Source organism: Drosophila yakuba, chromosome 3L (genome assembly GCF_016746365.2).
Source record: "Drosophila yakuba strain Tai18E2 chromosome 3L, Prin_Dyak_Tai18E2_2.1, whole genome shotgun sequence".
Lineage (NCBI taxonomy): Eukaryota > Metazoa > Arthropoda > Insecta > Diptera > Drosophilidae > Drosophila > Drosophila yakuba.
This window is the reverse complement of record NC_052529.2, coordinates 4458831-4478620: the sequence shown is the minus strand read 5'-3', so window position 1 is coordinate 4478620 and position 19790 is coordinate 4458831. Positions and strand designations below refer to the sequence as shown.

Sequence of the window (19790 nt, the reverse complement as noted above, 5' to 3'; positions counted from 1 at the left end):
TTGTTTTTGAAAAAGTGGTTTTCTCTTTAATTTGTTTTTCTTTTTTAATTGATTTCGGTTCATCTTTAATTGTATTTTATAATTTTTGTTAACTAAATGTTAGTTTTTAGCTGTGTAGTTTCTTCGCATTAACTGTTTTCTGCGTTGCTTATCAATTTCGGCTATCATTACTATATACAAATTGCCTGGCGAGCTATATTTAGGATACGACTATAGTTCTAAGTTTATATATATATATATATATTTATATCGATTTTTATACATTTAGAAAACAAGAAAATAAACAATAACAACGTTTCTCATGGTAAATATATACGACAATGATTGGTTAGGCATACGCATAAATATATTACAGGAGCCTTGGCAAGCAGTTATCAATCTTCGAGTTGAATGATGGGGAAACACTTAACGATTACTGAACATTAAACTAAATTAAATTTAAATTTCATTTAAATTAAATTAACTAAGCTGCAGTTTCTTAGACTACAATGCAGGAATGTTTGTTTGTCTGTTTGTTTGTTTGTTTGCTGTGTCTTTTATGATGAGATTTCACTGTGTTGACGTTGGGTGGTTCTTTCGGGTTGCTCAAAGCCTAAAAACTGGGACTGCTTTGTATGATGGGTTTATCTTTTTTCTAGTATTCAACGGATCGAATTTTGTGATTTCTGCGAAACTGCATTCGTGGACGCATTACATAAATTTTGACTAGGAAAGGACGTTTTGTGGGTGGCCAGCCAGGCATCTAGCGATGTGCTCGAGCTGGCGAGGATTGCTCCAGTCACACCTCGCTGGGCATACAGTGCACACTGGAGTCCTGCGACAATTCATCCATAGAGGATTCTGAAAGTAGACGAAAGGAATGTATTTTTAGTTGATTATCCTTGGTATGTATGTATAGTTCCCTAAGTAAGTCTTTAGTAAGCCAGCTTATATGCAATTTGTTAACTTTATTTCTTACCATGAGTCGGGTATAGACCCGCTTTAGAGCCGTTCAAATGCATTGGGTTCTGTGCGTTATTCTGAAATGAATACGTTAACTGCAGGTTAATATGACGCGCAAATGAGCTTCCTTCCGGTTCGCGTACTGCAATCAAAAATCGTTTGTTGAAAGTAGAAGAAAACAGAAGAAATTGTAAGTACTGTGTTGGCAGCTGGTAAGGATTGCATGTGGGGAATCAATTGCAAGTGGGCATCAAATCGGGTTCTACTTTTATTTTATTTTTTTTTTTTTTTGATTTTCTAGGGATACTCTAGAGGAGGATGCATGCGGCACTAATCCACTACTTACTTTTATTCTTACCAGCATGTATGTGTTTTTTCTGACGCGCTCGCGAGTTCTGGAACCACACTTGCGTCACACGCTTGCTGAGACCGGTCACCGAGGCGATCCGCTCCAGATCCTGGCCATCCGGATTACTGTCAATCTGGAAGTTGGCCTGCAGCACTTGCAACTGCTCCTCGGTGAATGTGGTGCGCACCCGTTTCGTCTTGCTCTTGTGATAACCATCGCCATCACAGCCCTCTGAAATGGGAAAAAAATAAAAAGAGTTAAAATCAAATAAGAAGGCGATCAGAAATGCAATTACAATTGCAACTTAAGTCCCTACGAGACTGTAAAAGGTAGAGTATCATATGTAAACAAACAGGATTCTTCATTTAATGTAAATATATCAACAATTATTTGAAATATATATTAAGCATGAAAAGGAACTTATACTTATAGCAAATTTAAAATATATTTCAATTTTATAATATTTATGGAATGTTGTGGACGTTGTATGAAGGGAATTCTGAACCGTCTCAAGTGCGTGTAAGCCATAAAGTTCTTTAACTGAAAAGTTCCCAGTGACTCCAGGCCTGGTCTAAAAGCATTTTGACAGTCGGCCAAATTGAAAACGTCAAAAAGTGTTTATGGTTTATAGAGCTGCTGCTGCTGTTGCTGCCATGCTTTATGTGGCCACTGTGACCGGACACGGTGGTCTGCCCCATCCAGGGAGGAGTTGGGGTTTTCAGGGCACTGCAGATGGAGTCTTTTGGGTTGGGGAACTGGGGGACTGGGCTACGACATTCACAAGCCGATCACGTCGTCTCAGGAAAGGAAAGAAATCAACGGCAGAGTTGTTTTTTACGAGTGTGACACGATTTCGTCAGTGGCGGCGACTGGCTGGCGCTTAACACTGCCGCAGCCTCACTGTACCGTTCACAGTGAAGCGTCCCGAATTGGCAACCGTTCTGCCGTTGAAGCGTGCAGCATGTTTGCAACTTGTTTTTATGCCCCCAGTTTTGTTCATACAATTGATGAAAGGTACACAAGTAAAGCGCTAGTAAAATACTAACCGTCGCTCGATGTGGTGCCACCCTCGACCGTCTCCAGATAATGAGCCTTGCAGAGCACCCGGTCATCCATGAGGGCGAACTGCTCGCCGGTGGACAACTGGCGTCCACACTGGTCGCAGGCGAAGCAGGCTAGGTGGAAGACCAGCTCCCGTGCCCGACGCACCCAATCCGAGGCGGAGATGCCGCGACAGCACTTCGAGCACTTGGCGCCGAAATTTCTGCAATTAAACGAGTGGAAATAGCAATCAGTGGGGCTTAATAGGTGATAAAAATGAAATACAAAATACATCTGGAGAACTTAAATAAATTAATAAGTAATTAAACGTACAGCGTAAGAGTAAGTAGCAGTATTAGCTCGTTTAAAACTGGATAACTATCAAAATGGAATGCAAATTATGTTTCATTTGAAGCGCATGCCCATTTAGATATGGGAGCAAATCGAAATGGAGAACGGAGGCATCTTTATCAATGCGATATGCTTAAGTATTTTCCTGTATGCCAGAGCGCTTTCCAAGCGGAAGTTGCTGGCCTGGCAAACGTTTTTCCAAATGAGTCGGCAACTTTCGGTGGCTTATTGTTAGCTTTTAAGCTTATTTTTACAACAGCCACAACAATGTATGGCCAGAGCATGACTCGGATGCGGATGGTGATGGGGATGGGTCTCGGGATGGGTTCAGATACGATGCGATGCGATGCGATGGGATGGGATGCCGAAGCCGATGACGATGGTGAAGCCAAAGCCGAAGCTGGATGATGTCTCCATCGGGCAATGCACACTTAAAATTCTTAACTTGAAAAATAAATATTTTTACAGCATCTCACGGCGCGTCTGTTTGTTTATTTTCATTTCGTTCGACGTCGACACCGTTTTCCTACGTTTCCCCATCCCATCCCCTGTGTTTTTTTTTTGTATCTGCCAGATACTTTTTAACTTGCAAGTTGCATTCTCCCCGTAAAGTTTTCATTTCGTTACGTTTTGGCCGCATCTTTGTCGCTGTTGACTTTATGGATTAAGTTGCAAACGCTGTCGAATTGTTACAATTACAATTAACCAGGTGGACAGAAGAAGATGTGTGGGAAACTATTCGGAAAACACTTGTGCACATACACAATCGAGTTTGGAAAATCAATTGGAATTTTTCGAAAGTTCAATGGGGCAGTTTTTTGAGTGAAGTGGTATGCTACACGGTGGAAAATCGAATTAAAATCAAGGGGAAATGTTTAAAAGGTCAAGTATAGTTGTATGATACTTCTAGATTTGTATCTATAGAATATTTTATCTCTATAATTTTATCCATATTTTGTTATATATTTTATTTGGCAATACTCACTTGCTGTAGTCGGCCTTGCAGTACACCTGCCGCTCCCGGATGAAGCAGGACTGCTGGCGATCCAGGGGGCACATGCACATGCAGCAGCGGAGGCAGTGGGCGTGCCAGGAGCAGCCGCCGACCTCCAGGAAGAACCGATCCGAGATGGGTTCCCCACACGCTGCGCAGGAACGCAGCTCAGTCTGGAAGAAGAAAGCGGGTATATAAAATATAATATATAAAATATATAATGAAAATCGTGGTCAGCATTGGAGTTTAGACAAGTTTTCTATGCAAATTCATGTGATTCTTTATTTTTTTTATTATCACACACACACACCTGAGAACCGGATCGGTTTGATATACATACGAAAAGCTATGCGATCTGATCTGAAATCGTAGCGCCCGTCGGATTTGTTTCTTCTTTTGTTGTGCCTTCAAATGAAATCGTTCAATAAATCTGGCAAATGTCCCGGCGGCTTCTGTTTTATTTCTTAGCTGCAGCATTTAACTTATGTATATTAACAAATTTCAATAGCCGCACAAAAGACGAGTTTCATTCGCCCGGTGGATTTGTTTTGTTTTCGTTTTGCATTTTTTCGGACTCCGATTCGCTCTTTTTTCAAAATTGAACCATAAATTTAAAAATGTTATGCTAATTGTTGTTGGCGATATCAGTGTTATTGTGGCTGCGACGGCAACTGCTTCACTCCGAAGTCACCAAAATGTGAAATTTATCGACCCATCCAAAGATCAATCTTATGAATATTCAATGTATCGCCTGCATGTTACGCCGATTTAAATGAGTGTTTCCAACAAATTTTATTGCGTTTCATAAAGTACAAAAAAGAGACCGAGGCGAAAAATAATCCGCCGTATTATCCATATTATTTAGATTGCGGCTTTCTTAATTGATTTTTTAGTGCTGAGCGTAAAGTGTTGATTTCAACAAATATTTTAACGGCTGCCAAATCTGCATTGCATTGCCTTATTAATTAATTAAAGCGGATAATTTGAACAAGTGTATATTGAAATGGGAATTTCGACCGACTGCATGTAATAATTTAAATTTAAATACATTTATTTTTTGAAAATTTATGTCACTAGGTAATCAGAAGGTGCTAAAATAAAATTAAAGTTGAAGCACATATTTAATTGATGCACATGAGAATTTGTAAATCATTTTGTAAAGCATTAAGGTATTTTTAACGAAGGTAAATTATTTGTTGTGAATTTATTTCAAGTGATATATCTCAAGTGTTCTAAATAATATGTAACTTAATTATATATAAATCAAGCAAAGATAAGATAAAATGTGAAAGTAAATCCGGTTGGTTTTAAAACCTTTAAAATGTACTTTTAATATATGCATATTAATACATGCTGATTACAGAACCAAAACATTGAAACATGTTCCCTTAGTTTAAACGCAAGTAAATCAAAAATCTTTTAGAAAAATAAACCACTGTATTTTTGCTAATATTCAATAAATTTTTAATATATTACAGTTTTAAACTGGAATAATTTACTTATTTCCATCAAAGAACGCTTCAGTCCAAGTTAATGCCTTCTCATTATCTTTCTTTTGATTGAAAAACATTTCAATTGCTCGATCTGGTTATTGTTGATTATGATGTGCAATTTGGGATGAATTTTAAATATCCACATAAAGAGAATTGAATGCAGTACTTGAAGCGTTTAATTAATGGTCCGCGTTGCGGTTATGTACTTTTCATTCATTAATGCAACGAGCAAGGAAATGCGAAACGAAGTTTTCCATTAATCAAAAATGGCAGGGAAAATACATGTTGACTGTTATTTTTTTTTGTATGTTGGTAACTGGCGTTGAGAAAACAATCGTAGACGCAAATAATTGTCGTTTAACTTATGGCAACTTGTTGTTAACTTAGCTGACGAATTCGTTTCTTCTGTTGCCGCCGGAAAATAAATACAAATAAATACGAGATAAAACCTTTGGCCGTGACTAAAACCCGATCAAAGGGCCCGCCATTTGCGACTAAGGCAATTAATAAGACAATGCCGAAGCGCAGAGCTGAGGAGGAAAAAAACAGCGCATAACCAACAGCATACCCCTTGGGTAATAGATATCTATGAGAATAATTTATGACAGGCCGCAAACTATCAGATACAAATGTATCTACTAGTATGGCCCACGTTCGAAGGAAGGGAGGGGGGGTTTGAGGCCTACCGAAATATGCAATATGGCCACCATCAAAATGAGCAACATGTGAGCTTGTATCTGCATCTGTATCTGTATCTGTGCGTGTTCCGTGGACATTAAATAACTACATCCTAACATGGCCGTCTCTGAACGCGCAGCCGCTGCCATTTAACTTTTCAACTCCGCCGTGTATATGTGACGCGTTTAATAGCGGTAGTCGGCAGTCAGGCCCCCCGACCCATAGATACCACACCATGCCCACAAATACCCCTCAACCACCCGATTTTCCCTGGACGAGCCTGCGCTCTGCCATATCTACCGCAGCCCAGTCCCAGTCCCAGTCCCAATCCCAATCCAAAACCCAATCCCAAACCCACATCCCTTCCTCTTTGGCGTCGCCTGTCACTTTCGTTTAACTTTTCACATTGCGCGCCCGAAAAACACAACCAACAACAAGGCCGAATATTGCCGGGAAAATTGGGGTGGGGTGAGGAAAGGGAAGGCAAGGGAGGGCAAGGGAGGGGTAGCGGTACGAGGGGTGTTTTCAGCAATTTGTTTTCCCAACGCCCGTTTTAACACACAAAAACGGAGGCTGAGACAGTGACTTCAATGCACTCAAAAAAATGATTTTGAAAGTATTCGAAATATGAAAATTATAAGTAGAAGATTGAAGAGCTCATAAATGATTCGATTTTAAAATATTTTAAATATTATTTTATATGAGTATTTAAATAGCTTTAAGTACAAACTTTGGTTAAATAATCGAATGGAGTTTAAAGTACTTTTTCGCAGTGTGTCAGAGTCGAAATCGCACTTCCAATTCCCTGCAGCTTGTTGGTTATACACATGCAATTGTTGTTGTTGTCATGTCTATGCCCACTTTTGAAAATATGTCAGTTGTCAGAAGGACAAAATAGGCGGATGGATGGCTGCGGTGCGGAGAGGGGGCAGAGGGAATCGGGCAGAAGGACACATTTGAAGTGGCATTTTTGGCGAGCATGTCATTTGACTGTAATTTACTCGTGAGTGTCTCGTGAGCCTTTTGCGACTGTGTGTGTGTGTGCTTTTCAATGCGAGTTGCATAAATCTGCCCATGAATTCAAAATGGGTTTCTTGTCGGCTTAGAATTCGTGGAAACTTTTCCGACTGGGTGACAGAATAAAGTGCGGAAAATGGCTTTAGTAGGCCAGAAATGGTGAATGGCTTTGGCTGAGGGGTAGATACATTTATCACATGGTTAATGACGTTAAGGAACTTAATTTGTAACACATTAAGTGGTTTCGAACTTAAGGATCAAGGCTGCTTATCTGAATCTTAGCTTCTATTTCAAAAAATAGATATAAGTGGAATTAAGACCCCCATCTTGGCAGACGGAACTGGGAAAGATTTTCGGAATTGATAGAAGATGATGAATTCGCCGGATCTCTGCGGGTCGCAAAGTGCGATAAAAGATCTCCCCGGTTATCTGTGAGAGCGAGGCTAGTTCTGTGCCTTTTATTGTTATTATTTGCTATGAATACCCAATGTTATATAAGCACACTCGACCCATGCGAAGCGAGGCCCTCATAAAAATTCCACAATTTAAAACTTGCACCTTGCAACTTTTGGCTCGAAATGTCGTAAATAACCCCCTGGCATACGGCATACGGCATACGACTGGCAAGTCGTATAAAAGTGGGAAAAACAAAAGGCCCAGACCGAACTATAAAAGACACATGAAGAGTATGCAATAAAGTTTATAATTCTGCCCATTCCACAGGGATATGCATAGAGTTATCTGTCCGGGCAAGGTGTTCAAGGAAAAAAAAAAAACAAAAATAAAAGTAAACGCAACCGGTAGCTGGCTGAGTTGAGAACTGTATCATCTTTGGTTCGAATAAAAATAAGTAGGGACACGCCTAGAAGATCGATTACCCCACGAAAAAAACCGGGAATCTTTGAATCATTCGAATCTTTCACGTCATTGCGCAAATTGAGCGATCATCGGAGGGACTACCGAACCAATATCGATTGCTATATCAATGGATGGATCGTTGGTTTGATGACAAAAGCCCTTGGCACTCAATTGGTTTCTCCGGTTGTGACTTGTCATCTCCTTGCGTTTTCTATCCACCGTGAGAATGTTGTGCTCCCAAAAAAAGATAGATAGATGGATGGAAAAAAATCCAAACAAAAGCCGCTTGATAGCAGAGAAACCACAATGGACATATCTTTTTGGCCGATATCGAAGCAGTTATAACAACAACTTGGCCACTTGGCCACTTGTCACTTGAACGGATTTTGGCAAATGTTTTCCTAAGGCCTTTCGATCTCTCGATTTAAGCTGCTTTTCAACAACAAATCGCAGCGAAGGCTGCTCGGTTTATTTCCAATATTTTTATTGTGTAAACTCTTTTTAGCTGATTATGCGCCATGAAAATTTTCAACGGGCGTCTGTCAAATAAATATATTTTTTTTACTTGCTATGGACAGTTGCTGGTTGCGCGCTGACTTTCCAAAAAGGCGTATCGCTTTTTAATTAGAGCTACTTTTTTGTGTTATCCCGCGTTGCGTGGGCCCTAATATATTGAATTATGCTAAAATATGACTACCAAAAAGTTAACACGTCGGCGTTTGTTTGGCGTTAAGTTGGGATCATCGTTTCGTATCTGATTGTTATTTAATGGCCACACGAACTGCTCTTTATGAATGGAAGCGGCCAACAAACGCCCACGATCTGGAGTAAAGTAATACAAAGAAAAAAGGAAAAAAACAAAAAATGTGGAATAAAAGCATCCATATCCATAATACGAGCACGCTCCATAAATTGGCTAAATGTTTACAAATATTTCATCAGGCAGCGGTTAATGGTAATGTCGCCGACCAACTCTTTCAGTCCTTCAGTCCACATACTCCTCCATTTATATATGTGCATCTACATATATAAAGTCTATGGATGTTGGTGTTGCTGTTGTCGCGCCCATTGATCGAATCAAATTAATGGGCTGCTATAACTGGGCAGCCAACAAAAACGCAACAGAAATGAAAAGGGCATGCATTTCTATGGGAATACAGTGCGCACTGACTAAGTGTGCCTAGAGTATCAAGAAAAGTCTTCAGTGCAGATATTAACATGCTTATCTTTGTACTACTATCATTTTTACAGACTTTTGATGGCTATGAATTTTACTTGATGGCTATGATTCTTCTACTTCCTTTATTTCCGCAGCTACACTTCTCTCACTCATATTTAATTTCTCCTTTTTTCTGCTTATCGAATGCCTACTGCACTTTCAAGCAAACCTGTCCAACTACGAGTGCCTTACTGTTGGTTTGTGCATCTCTCCGGCAAACTTAATTACCGCTTTATGTCAATGGTGCAGCGTGTTTTTGCTAAATTTATCAGTGTTATTAAATTTTATCACTGGCGACAAAATGTGCATATGCCATTCAATTTTCACAACATATTCGCACATCACACGCACACACAGCTCCACTTCCCCACCTCCCTCGGGCATCCAAATCCAGAGTGGAGCCTAGTCAAATATTATGATGGCAGACAACTCGTCGATGTGGATTCATCTGGGAATCTGGGAAGGGCGTGGATTTTTGGGAGGCGGGAGGACAGGGAATCGAGTTGGCGTAACATCGTAAAATATTTTACGGCCAAATGGTTGCGAGCCAAAGTCGCCAACGTTTTTATGGGCCCAAAACAAAGAGCCAATATTCTCGACAGCCAACAGAAATATTGAGAAGAAAAGCCCTTCGATTTGCAGCTGTCAGTTTTCAATTTAAGCCGCTAAGTGGCTAATTGACAATTGCCAAAAAGTAACTAAAATGCAAATGAAATATCTATTAAAGATAATATACAACCGATCGTTAAAACGCCAAGAGGCGAAACGAAAAAGGCTGTGTTAAAATATAAACTTTATATATGCATATATAAAAAGTTTTATTTCACTTTATATCATTGTATTTTTTTTTTACATTTCGGTTTCTGAAATTCTGACGATGACGAAGTCTCGGTTGAGCTGGGTAAAATGGGGGATTCGGGGTATATATTAGGTGTGTAAATTACACTGCAACAAAAGAGGGATCAATAAGATCGGATTCCAAAGTCTCCTCATTACTATAGATTTATTACTTAGAAATATTTTGATGCACATACATTAATACTAAAAACTCCTTTAGTTAAGAGGCTTTTTCAGTTACTTTTTGTTGAATTTTTCTCAGTGTAATGTACCCCAGTATCCCACAATTCCAGTGTTGACAAGTTATGGCCTAAAGAGCGGCTACGACTTCAAATGTCGCACTTTATTACACTACAAAACACAAAACTGAACTCAACGCGAGATGATCTCTCCGGGTCTCGGATCGCATCAGATCGGTATGGGATCGTTTTGGGCTCTGAGTTCTGTGTTCTGTATGCTGTATTCTGTGTTGTGGGTTCTGGGTACTGGGTTCTGAGTTCTGGGTTTCATTGGGACTGGTCTGGTTGAGTTTTTACAGCCATTTCGTTGGAGATGTTGCTGTTGGCAAACACACCGGCCTCTTTTTTTTTTTTTTGTTGTGTGCGCTCCCAGCCGCGTTTTATTATAACTGTTGACTGCTCGCATACGAGATAAATTTCATTTTAATACTTTCTTCGTTTTAGTTTTCGTATATTTTATTTTGTTCGGGGCTCCGGAGCGGGGCTTTTGAGGTCGAAAAGTGATTTGCATACGGGGCAACGTTCTCACGCGTTTTCCACCGCGCAGATCATCCACTCGAGAACGACGACCAGAATCCCCAGATCCCAGTCGGGATCGAGGTTGATAGATCGCCCGACTTATGCAGCTAATGCCGTTTTTGGAGCCCAGCTTCCCGCTTTTAGCTTTCAGCTTCTCTGGCTGCCATTTCCACTGGCCATAAACATAAACAGGTGGCAATGTTCATTTGCATAGACAACGTTTCGATATTAAATTTCAAAGCGAACGACCAGCGTCAACGACATTCCGAAAACACTAAACAAAAACATAAAGCAAGGAGTTGAACACACAAAAAAAGCAAACTAAATATTCAGATGACAGTGGCAATCTGAAAATGGCTTTTCGATTTGCTTCTGGGCCCTCTGCTCTATCTATAAGTATCTATCTATGTGGTATACAATTTGGTTTTGGGGACCAGCAATTTCCTGAACTTGTTTCGTGTTTTAATCATTTGCGGCTTTCGGCAGCTGTCTTCGATTCAAAACGAACTTGTAAATTATATATGTCGCCACAGGTTCGGGCTTTTGTCTTCTGAATTGATAAGGTCGAATTATATGGTAATGGGGCGGGGAGTCAGAATAAAGCTCTTTCTATAACGATAGATTTATGGCCACTTGGATTTTTAATTTACTTTCAATTTGGGAGTAGCGGACAAGTCAAAAAAGGTAATCCTATAAATTAATATATTTTCAGGTGAGCATTGTTCAAATTTAATAAATATTCCATTTAATTTTGATTGGTTTGTATGTAGTCATATTTTCCCGTTTTCATATCCCTAGATCTGTTATCAGTTTAAATCAATATTCATGGCAATACAAAGGTTTGTAACGATGTCAAATTAAATTATGCTACTGCTATGTTTTTTTATCGGGATCTGATCTTGCACATTTATTAACTCTTAATTAGAGATAATCGCCAACGAATTTATTTCGAATGCACAAACGGCGTTACTTTGTATAATAGAGCACCCTGTGGCTATGCAATTTGTTGGCCAATAAATTTGAATTTGTATTTGAAACATTTGCATTAAGCTGGAAATTCAGAGCTTATGGGTGTAGCCACCCTCGCAATTGGAAGTACGGCAAACATTTCGTTTGCCATTTTTTATCAATTAACATTATTTTTGTTTATTTTTATTTTGCCACAATAATGTTTTGTACTTTTTTGCATAAATTTAGCGGGCGGCAGTTGTGCAAATAGAACTCAAAACTCAAAGTCTGGTGAGGAAATCGCCATGCCAAAGTTCTCTTAATAAACCAGTAATAAATCGCCCGCAAGTATCTCAAAACGATTTCGACACGCGTTTTTCTTGTTCTCTTGTATTTGTTACGTGCTTTTTATTTTGAATATGTATCTTTTTTGTTTTGCGCATTTTTAAGGCATTCATCATAATGTTGGGGACTCGAGCATCGAGTGAATCCGAAACCGAAAATCCCAAATGCTTTTGTCTTTTCGTCAACATGTCACAGCCACTAAACATCAATAAGTTGGGCTTTTATTGATTTCGCGTCGTCTGCCTTTTTTTTTTACAGCTCATCTTTGTGCGGAGTTTTTAGGGGGATTTCGTGTTTGATTTCTTATTTTTTATTGAGCATTGGCCACAATTAATTAGCTAAATCTGCATTTTGCATAAATTACACATATAATATTTTCATATTTCAGTTTCCAGCTTTCGGCTATTGTATTTCAGTCCCCTCTTTTTTTGTGGGCCAATAAATCAAGTCCGGAGTTGTTTTTTGTGGGCCACCGCCAGAGTTCTAGCCGATAATTTATTTGGGTGACTTTGAATGATTTTAGCGGTGAGTTTCAAACAGCAAAGAGGTTCTAAACTAGTTTCGCTTCCCTAAAACTAATCACTTTGGCTACTGTTCGCAGATGCCACCGATAACAACGTATTGAAAACCCCTATCTTGTCAATTTGCAATTGTCAGACAATCAAAAACCATTTGTTGTTTGGCTGACAAAGTGGTAAGAACAGAAAAACAATCGATACATATAATATGAAGTTTAGAAGGTCTGGGTATTTAACGAAATATATTTTTATGCCCAAATCAAGTTCTTTTAGAAATGTTGGATAACTTTTTTAGTAAGCGCACTGCCGTTTGTAATACGAAAACGATTCCTCTTTGGCCAATTTGCAATTGTCAAGCAATTAAATGAGAATATTTTCAGGCGACAAACTGGCAAAAGGACATTTATTTTATTTATTGGAATTTTTTTGCCAGAAATCAAATCGAATGGTTTGCTGTTAGGGGTTGGCTCGTAAATTCCAGGGGCGGGTTTGGGTCTCTATCCTTCCTATATATACATTTTTTTTTTTTTTGAGTTACCGGCAGACAGGAGTGGCAATGATTTGTGGCATTTTACAATTTTACAGGCCCAAGGGCCATGCATCATTTGTAGGCCAACTAAGCGTCCTTTAAGGACTATTTTGTGGATGCACTCGAGCGAACAATGGAAAGACACTCGACTCGCCATCTATTGTGCGGTTTTGTGAGGACCTCTCTTGTGCCTCCTGCATTCGATACACATTCGAAAGGGGACTTTTCGCATTTACCTGCTAAAAATGCTGCTGCGATTTTGACACGTCTGCCCGGCGATCTCTTCCTGCAATTCGCATGCGCAACCCGACAACTGACCAGGAACTCTGGCATTCTGGCATCTATTGTCAATAGTTATATGTATGTCCAAAACAAAGGTGTGATATTTGTTTCTCTTTTGTCCCTGATCGGGGCAATTGGCTCAAGTCAAGATGCATTTGCCGTTTGCCCATTGTTTTCCTAAGGAGGCCCAAGGCGTAGACTTCTTGTCAGCGTTGACAATTAGGCATTTTCGCCCAGTGGTCACAGGACACTCGTGAGCATGTCCTTTGTCTGGGAATCCAATTATTAGGGGGCTTGCTGAAAAATCTGCTGACCGCTGCTCAAGCAGCTGGTTTTCCCAATATCCTTCGGTAAGTAGGAAAATCTTGGCCATCGGCACGCGCTCCTTTTTTGGTTTCTTGTGCGGGTTTATGGGACAAAGGAGTTAGGCATGTAATCCTCAAAAGGTGTTTTGTTTAAACACTCAAAGCTAATAAGTAGATGGCGATATGGAAAGTCAAAGGCTCTATCCTAAAATCTTTGTAATCATTCTGTAAACCAGGAAATATACTCTCACATTCAATTTACACTTAAAAATATTAATAATTAAACGATCCTATAAAAAGTCATGTTTATAGTATAAATACTTTGAATATGAATAGCCTTTTAAAAAACCTAACAAAAATTAAAATGCTTAAACCACTAATCCCCAGTTTTAATCCTAATGCAAAACCCACTTTAGTTCGCCTCCAAATACCCAATCTCCAATTAAAGAAAACTTTTGAAGCCACAAATGGAGGCGTCAACGACTTCTTACACAAAACATCTTTGGTGTATTTATGGGGGGTTTAGTTTTTTCCAATCTTTCAATTTTCATGTGAATTATTAATGTAAAATCGATTATTGAAATATGTATATACGTTTTTTATAGCTGCTTCGCAGGCATTCGACATTTAAACGCTTAAATATTTATGCCTTTTTTTATATCTCTTTCTCCGACTGACTACCTAAGAGCAGGGAAAAAAGACTCCATCTCCATACTTTGTTGAATATTCATAAGGCAGCGCCTAGTGGCGTCATTTTCGGATTTGGATTTGGATGATAAAGCGGGGCGACGATATGGCGGGGGGGATCTACCAACATCTGGGCCGGGTCAAGATCGATGATGTCAAGAAAAGGTCTCTCGCCGAGAATTCCCCATCGCTGACCAGCGACGGCACCTCAGAACTGTTGACATTTGAGTTCTAGTTCTGGGCTTAACGGGGAATCGAAATGTAAACGGATCCCCCGCTGATCTGATTTTTCCCCAAATGACAATGGTCGGTAAAGAAATGTAGCCGAATAAATCGGGCGATTAAAAATATAGCGCAGAGCAATAAGCGTCAGCACCTTGTCCAATTTGATATGGTAATGAAAATTATGCTCGTCGAACAAAGCCATGGCAAATCGATCATCGGCGAGCATAAATCATGATCGATTCTCTGCAGACTCATGGCAAATACTTTTCGAAAATCCTGTGGGTGGTTCGCACACAACAACAACAAAAAAGCCCGACGCACAGCGGGTGTAAAAATCGATTAAACGTTTTCGGACTGGGTATAAAATAAAATCAAAATCAAATTCGAAATTCAAAAACCAAATACCAAAAAAAATATGTGTTGTTGAATGAACAAGGGATTGAGCAACATCATCTAGGCGACACGATCAATGCAATGTCTTGAAAAGATACAACAAAAAAAGGCCAAGTTGAATATGATTTTTTTTTGGGGTTTGGTTGCAGAGACATCCGAATATCAGCCTTCATTTCACAGCCAATACTCGAATAATACCCAAAAGTGTGGGCTGTGATCTGGGGTTTATTTTCTGAGTGTTTTCGTAGGGAACCCCACTGTGCGATTTGTGTGCTTTTCATATTCACCGCCCTGTGTCGTCTCCATATTTTTTGAAAACTCATCGTTTTCCAGCGGTTATTAGTGTGCTGGCTTTTTTCGAATTGAATTGGAACTGTTTTGCTCCGGTTTTTGTCTTAACTCCGGCACACTATTTCCACTCCTAATGGTCAATCAAACGCCGCCTGTTGCGTTTTCTGGCCCAAAATGCTCGCAGCGGGCTAGGAAACTGGACATAAAAAACTGATTTGTGGGTCACTCGGGGTCTGGACTTTATGTCCGGCAATTAAAAAGGAAAGCAAGCACTTCATTTCAAGGGGGTGTGCAAACAAACTGGTGAAACACCGAGTAATACGGGTTAAACATGAAACATTCACAGTCTAATTTAATAGAGAATATTAAAGACTAACTTCAATAGTAAACACTGCAAAATGTAGAAGCATTTATTTAATTTGCAATGTTATTCTAATTTGCCTACTATACATCAAATGATAACTTGCCTCTTGCCAGAAGCAAATAAATTAACTTATTACAGTCCATATAGAAGAATCTATCACTTTGTATATGCATAAATGGTTTTTAATATCTACAAATCTTTTCCTCTCAAACTTCTGCCCAAGAAATCCAAACTCACCTTCATTTTAATTGCCTCCACAATTTTGGCGGTTGTTAATCCAAGTATTTTGCACGAAATTCTGTCGCCAGCTTTAGCCTGGGAATGGGAATGAAGCCCGATCGCAGCCAGTATGAAGAGATATAGAAGATAACGACGACGACTTGATCAGTTTGTCAAGCGTCCCACGGAAGCCGCCGTCTGCATAGGATGCTTATATAATCGTATTCTTAAACCAGATCTATTAATAACCAGAGTAAATTCGCATATCCGAGATAGAAATCAATTTGCAGACGTTTGCAACATTTTTCTTCTTTTTTTTTTTTCGTTTTGATTAGCACATTTGATAACAGTTCACTTTTTCAGCCGACGGCGAATGTTGGGGTTTTCGATTTCAATAGTTGCGGTTGAGATACACCTGGTGTATGATGGTATGGAATACACACGTATAACGTTATCACGATAACACGTTTCACTGCAGATACTCAAGATACTCTCTGCGCTTATCGCTATTCTCGGTGACGGAGCGGATCGAGCGGACGCGAGATGTTGTTACAGCTTCGAGGCCACTGCGTTAACTGCCGGCGCTCGGGGTTCGAGCTCAGGGATCTGGTGCTGCTCAACTGGCTCGCTTCATGCCCGGTTTCCATATGCTCATGCCCACCACCACCACCACCACCACCACAGGTATAATGCCGATGATGATGAGCCATCCGTAGCCGTGGCGTACGCACAACCACCACAAGTCCACACTCCACAGTTCGAAAACTCGACTCGAGAACCCGCTCAACTGGTTTTTGAGCGCACATCTGTCGCACAGCGGCGCAACCGGGCATGGTGGTGATTGGCCCGACTGGCCACGCCCCTATTGCGCCCCGCATAACGAGTTCCGAGAGTGGTGTCCCCCATTTTGAGTGCTTTCCCAGTCCGCGCCTGTGTCTGTGCACCAATTGAGTGCGCCGGCGCGTGCCAACCTGGCCACTTGAATCGAGTCGAACTCGGAGTGGAATCTCCCTGCGATTCGGGTGGGTGTTGCTCCGTTGACGATGTTGCTGCTGCTTTTGGGGCTGCTTTTAATGTTGCTCCTGCTACTGCTGTTGCTGTTGCCAGTGCTACTGCTTTGGGTGTCATTTCTACTGATATTGCTGTTGCTCGCAGGAATTTCCGTCATGTTGCTGATGATTTCAATGCTGCTGCTGTTTTTGGGGCTCGTGTTGCTGCTGTTACTGTAGCTTTTGTTGCTTCCTAGGTTACTTTTGCCTACAAAATCTACTTATGTTGCTTCTGTTACAGTTGTATCTTGTCATGTTGCTGCTGTTACTGGAACTGACGTTGCTTCCATGTTGCTTCTAGCTCTATTGCTTTTACCCAGGATGTTTGCGCTTAAGATACTTATTGTTGCAACTTTTAGTAATAATGCTGTTGCTTTCCTACTTTCTAATGTTTTGCTACTGCTTCTTGGACCAATGTTGCTGCTGTTACTTTCCTTATTAACCTCTTCAAGTAAAGTTATTGTTGTTACGCTTATTTCCACCATAACTTCCACTGATGTTGCTGCCATTTCTGCTTTTCCTGCTAATGTTGTTGCTGACACTAAAGCTGCCTTTGCTTTTGTTGCTGTTGCCTGAGTGAGTAAAAGTCCAGGGAAAACCCGAAAATCGAGGGAGGAAGTACGGAAGGGGGAAAACGGAACTCGAGCTCCGCCGCACTTGACTTTTTTGGGGTCAAACCGCTTGATGGAGGGGAAGTGAGTTGTTGCCAGTGGATGCTGCTCTCTTTTTGGTTAAACATTTTTTATTTTTTTTAGCTGCTTGCGATGGCATGCCAAACATGAAAGCGGAGCAGAAAAAGTATTTAAGTTAAAGAACATTTTATCTGAATAATTTAATTAAAACAAAATTAAATTGCACGTCTTTTACAAAAGACTTTTTCGCATTGCAGAATGCATTTTAAAAAGAAAGAATTGTAGCTACAATTACTTTTAGAGAAAGTACCATAACCTGACGAATTAATGATATCTTCGTACTAAATAACTCCCTGAGTTACTCCAGTTTCCATTGTCTGCATTATCCTTTGATTTAAGCCTGAGTTTAAGCTTTATGTGCAGCGCCATTCTCCTTGAGCATTTCCACTGACTTTCCGCGCTGCGAGCACTTTAACCATTACTTTGCACCATTTTTCATTCACTGTCTCTTTGATCGTGGGCTGTCGCTTAAAGCCGCTTGGCATTCAATTGGCATTTGGCTGTCGCCATCATCCAGTCGAGTTGCCCCCTTCTACCCCAATCCTCCTGGCTGCCCCCGTTTTTTAGCACTTTTTCTGCGCTTTTTGCTTTGCTCACGTTATTTAAGGATTAACATCATTTTATGCTGCCTCGCAATGCCTTTTTTGCAGGATTAAATGCTGCCGTCTGCTGGCTCTCGTTCTGCTGTCAATGCACTGGGAAAAAAAAACATATCTTATTACATTTATATATTTTAAAGAGTTCAATGAAGCTTAGAGCCAAAAATATGCAAAACTCAAATAATAAAACTTTTAAGCTGCTTTAGGGAGCTGGCTTTTGTTGTTTGATTTCAATGTTGACCAGCAAACTTATGTATATATATTTTGTGCAGTGTAATTTCACAGCCCGCACTCGCTCCGCCCGCTGGATTTTCCGCTCCCCTTTCGCCGCTTTGAATTGATTGCATTGCACTTTTTCTCGCCGTTGTTGTTGCATAGTTTGCGCTGATGCACCGCCTCCTCCATGGCTACAAAGTGATTTTTATGGCTTTCTGTCAGTGTGTGTGCGTGTGTTTGTGTGCGTGTGTGTGTGAAATGTTTGGCTTTCAGTGCGTGTGTGTAAGTGCACTTTGATGTTTCCGCATTACAAAGGCGGCACTTTAATAGCGGTGCATTTATCAAAAGGCAGCCAAAAGTCCGACAGCAGATGGCAGCTTTGACACGCATACGCCCCGTGGGGTGCCGGAAAAAAAGCGCTCTGAAAACTGAGAAACTACAGGAAATAGAGCGCCTAGAAGAAATACTACCATTAAGATTGAACATTAAACCAAAGAAAACTGCAGTTAACATTCAATTCTGCAACTTGTTATTATCATTGCCTTATTAGCATAATCGTAGTGCATAAAGAGATCTTCATATACAAGTATATTTTTTCCTTTGACTATCGCCCATTAATCAGCACATCGAAGAGCAGCCTTTTCCTTATCCTGCACCGCATCTGACTTTGAAAAAATAAAATTACTCTACCCATAAGGCTCTAAATTGATTAACAGTAGCCCCCCGAACAAAAAAATAAAGAAATCGTATGGTTGGGGTTCCTGAAAGAGATGCTGTCAACGCATCGGCGTTCCCGGGAATGCCTTCCATTTACATGCCATAATTCTTAAATGTCACCCGTTTACAAAAGCCATGACCATTTGATTTTGACCGCCTTCGATTCTGGCCCTCGAACAGGTTGAAAGTCGGGCAGGTAAATGGAACTGGAACCCGCGAACCCTAAATGAACACATATCCTTTTCATTTCTCCCATTGTTCGACTCATAGAACCAGCGATATTATATTTATTTGGATCTTTATTGAGCTGCAACCTGTCGCCGTCGCTCGTTTTTTTGGGCTCTGGGTTTGGTTTCCTCGGCTCGCCCTCTGGATCTTCCCATTTTGTTGGCAGATTTATGTTCTAGGCCTCCAAGCAGATACCGATCCAGGCGATAAGATCGTAGGGATGACCAAAAGTAACTCTCTCTTAAAAGAAGAAAATGCACTAAAGAAAATGTGTGCCTTAAAAATGGAATAAAACGAATGGAGCTACGTAACTTATAGATGAGACAAAATAATTTCTCCCAGTGCTCCATTTCTATGATCGGTGAACATTTCAGGGTAATTTGTTGGCTACGTTTTCAGTTATTTTTTTTAGTCGGTTGGGTTTTTGGGACAGGTCTTTGGAAAAACTGTTGGTGGCATGTTCGATTTTCTGTGGCTACCTTTTTCGGCTTTGTGTTGCAGTCGCGCGTGTTATGAAGATGTTAAGATACCCTGGTCAACCCCTAAAATATGTCTTAATTGTCTGGGGCTAGAACCATGGAGTGGACAACATGTAATAGATGGTAAATGCAGCTAGATATACCCAGTTCCCGGCTGTTTGCACAAC

The 19790-nt window shown here is 40.3% G+C and overlaps 1 protein-coding gene across 4 annotated transcripts; it reads right to left on the bottom strand.

The window, feature by feature from the left end:
• Positions 1-3: 3 nt before the first annotated feature.
• LOC6532855 (LIM/homeobox protein Awh) lies at positions 4-16244 on the bottom strand. Of its 4 annotated transcripts, none has more exons than XR_006245173.1 (6): positions 15662-16244; positions 3669-3850; positions 2338-2555; positions 1301-1522; positions 959-1019; positions 4-840 (listed from the first exon to the last, which is right to left on the bottom strand). XR_006245173.1 is itself a non-coding variant. In XM_002093556.4 (6 exons), exons 1-6 carry the CDS (start codon positions 15665-15667, stop codon positions 779-781), a joined length of 828 nt encoding a protein of 275 aa, XP_002093592.3. In that variant the 5' UTR covers positions 15668-16236; the 3' UTR covers positions 4-778. The 4 variants fall into 4 exon arrangements, 3 of the variants coding, with proteins under 3 accessions (XP_002093592.3, XP_039229537.1, XP_039229538.1); XM_002093556.4 differs by having other exon boundaries at positions 959-1084; positions 1289-1522; positions 15662-16236; XM_039373603.2 differs by having other exon boundaries at positions 959-1084; positions 15662-16225.
• Positions 16245-19790: the final 3546 nt, after the last annotated feature.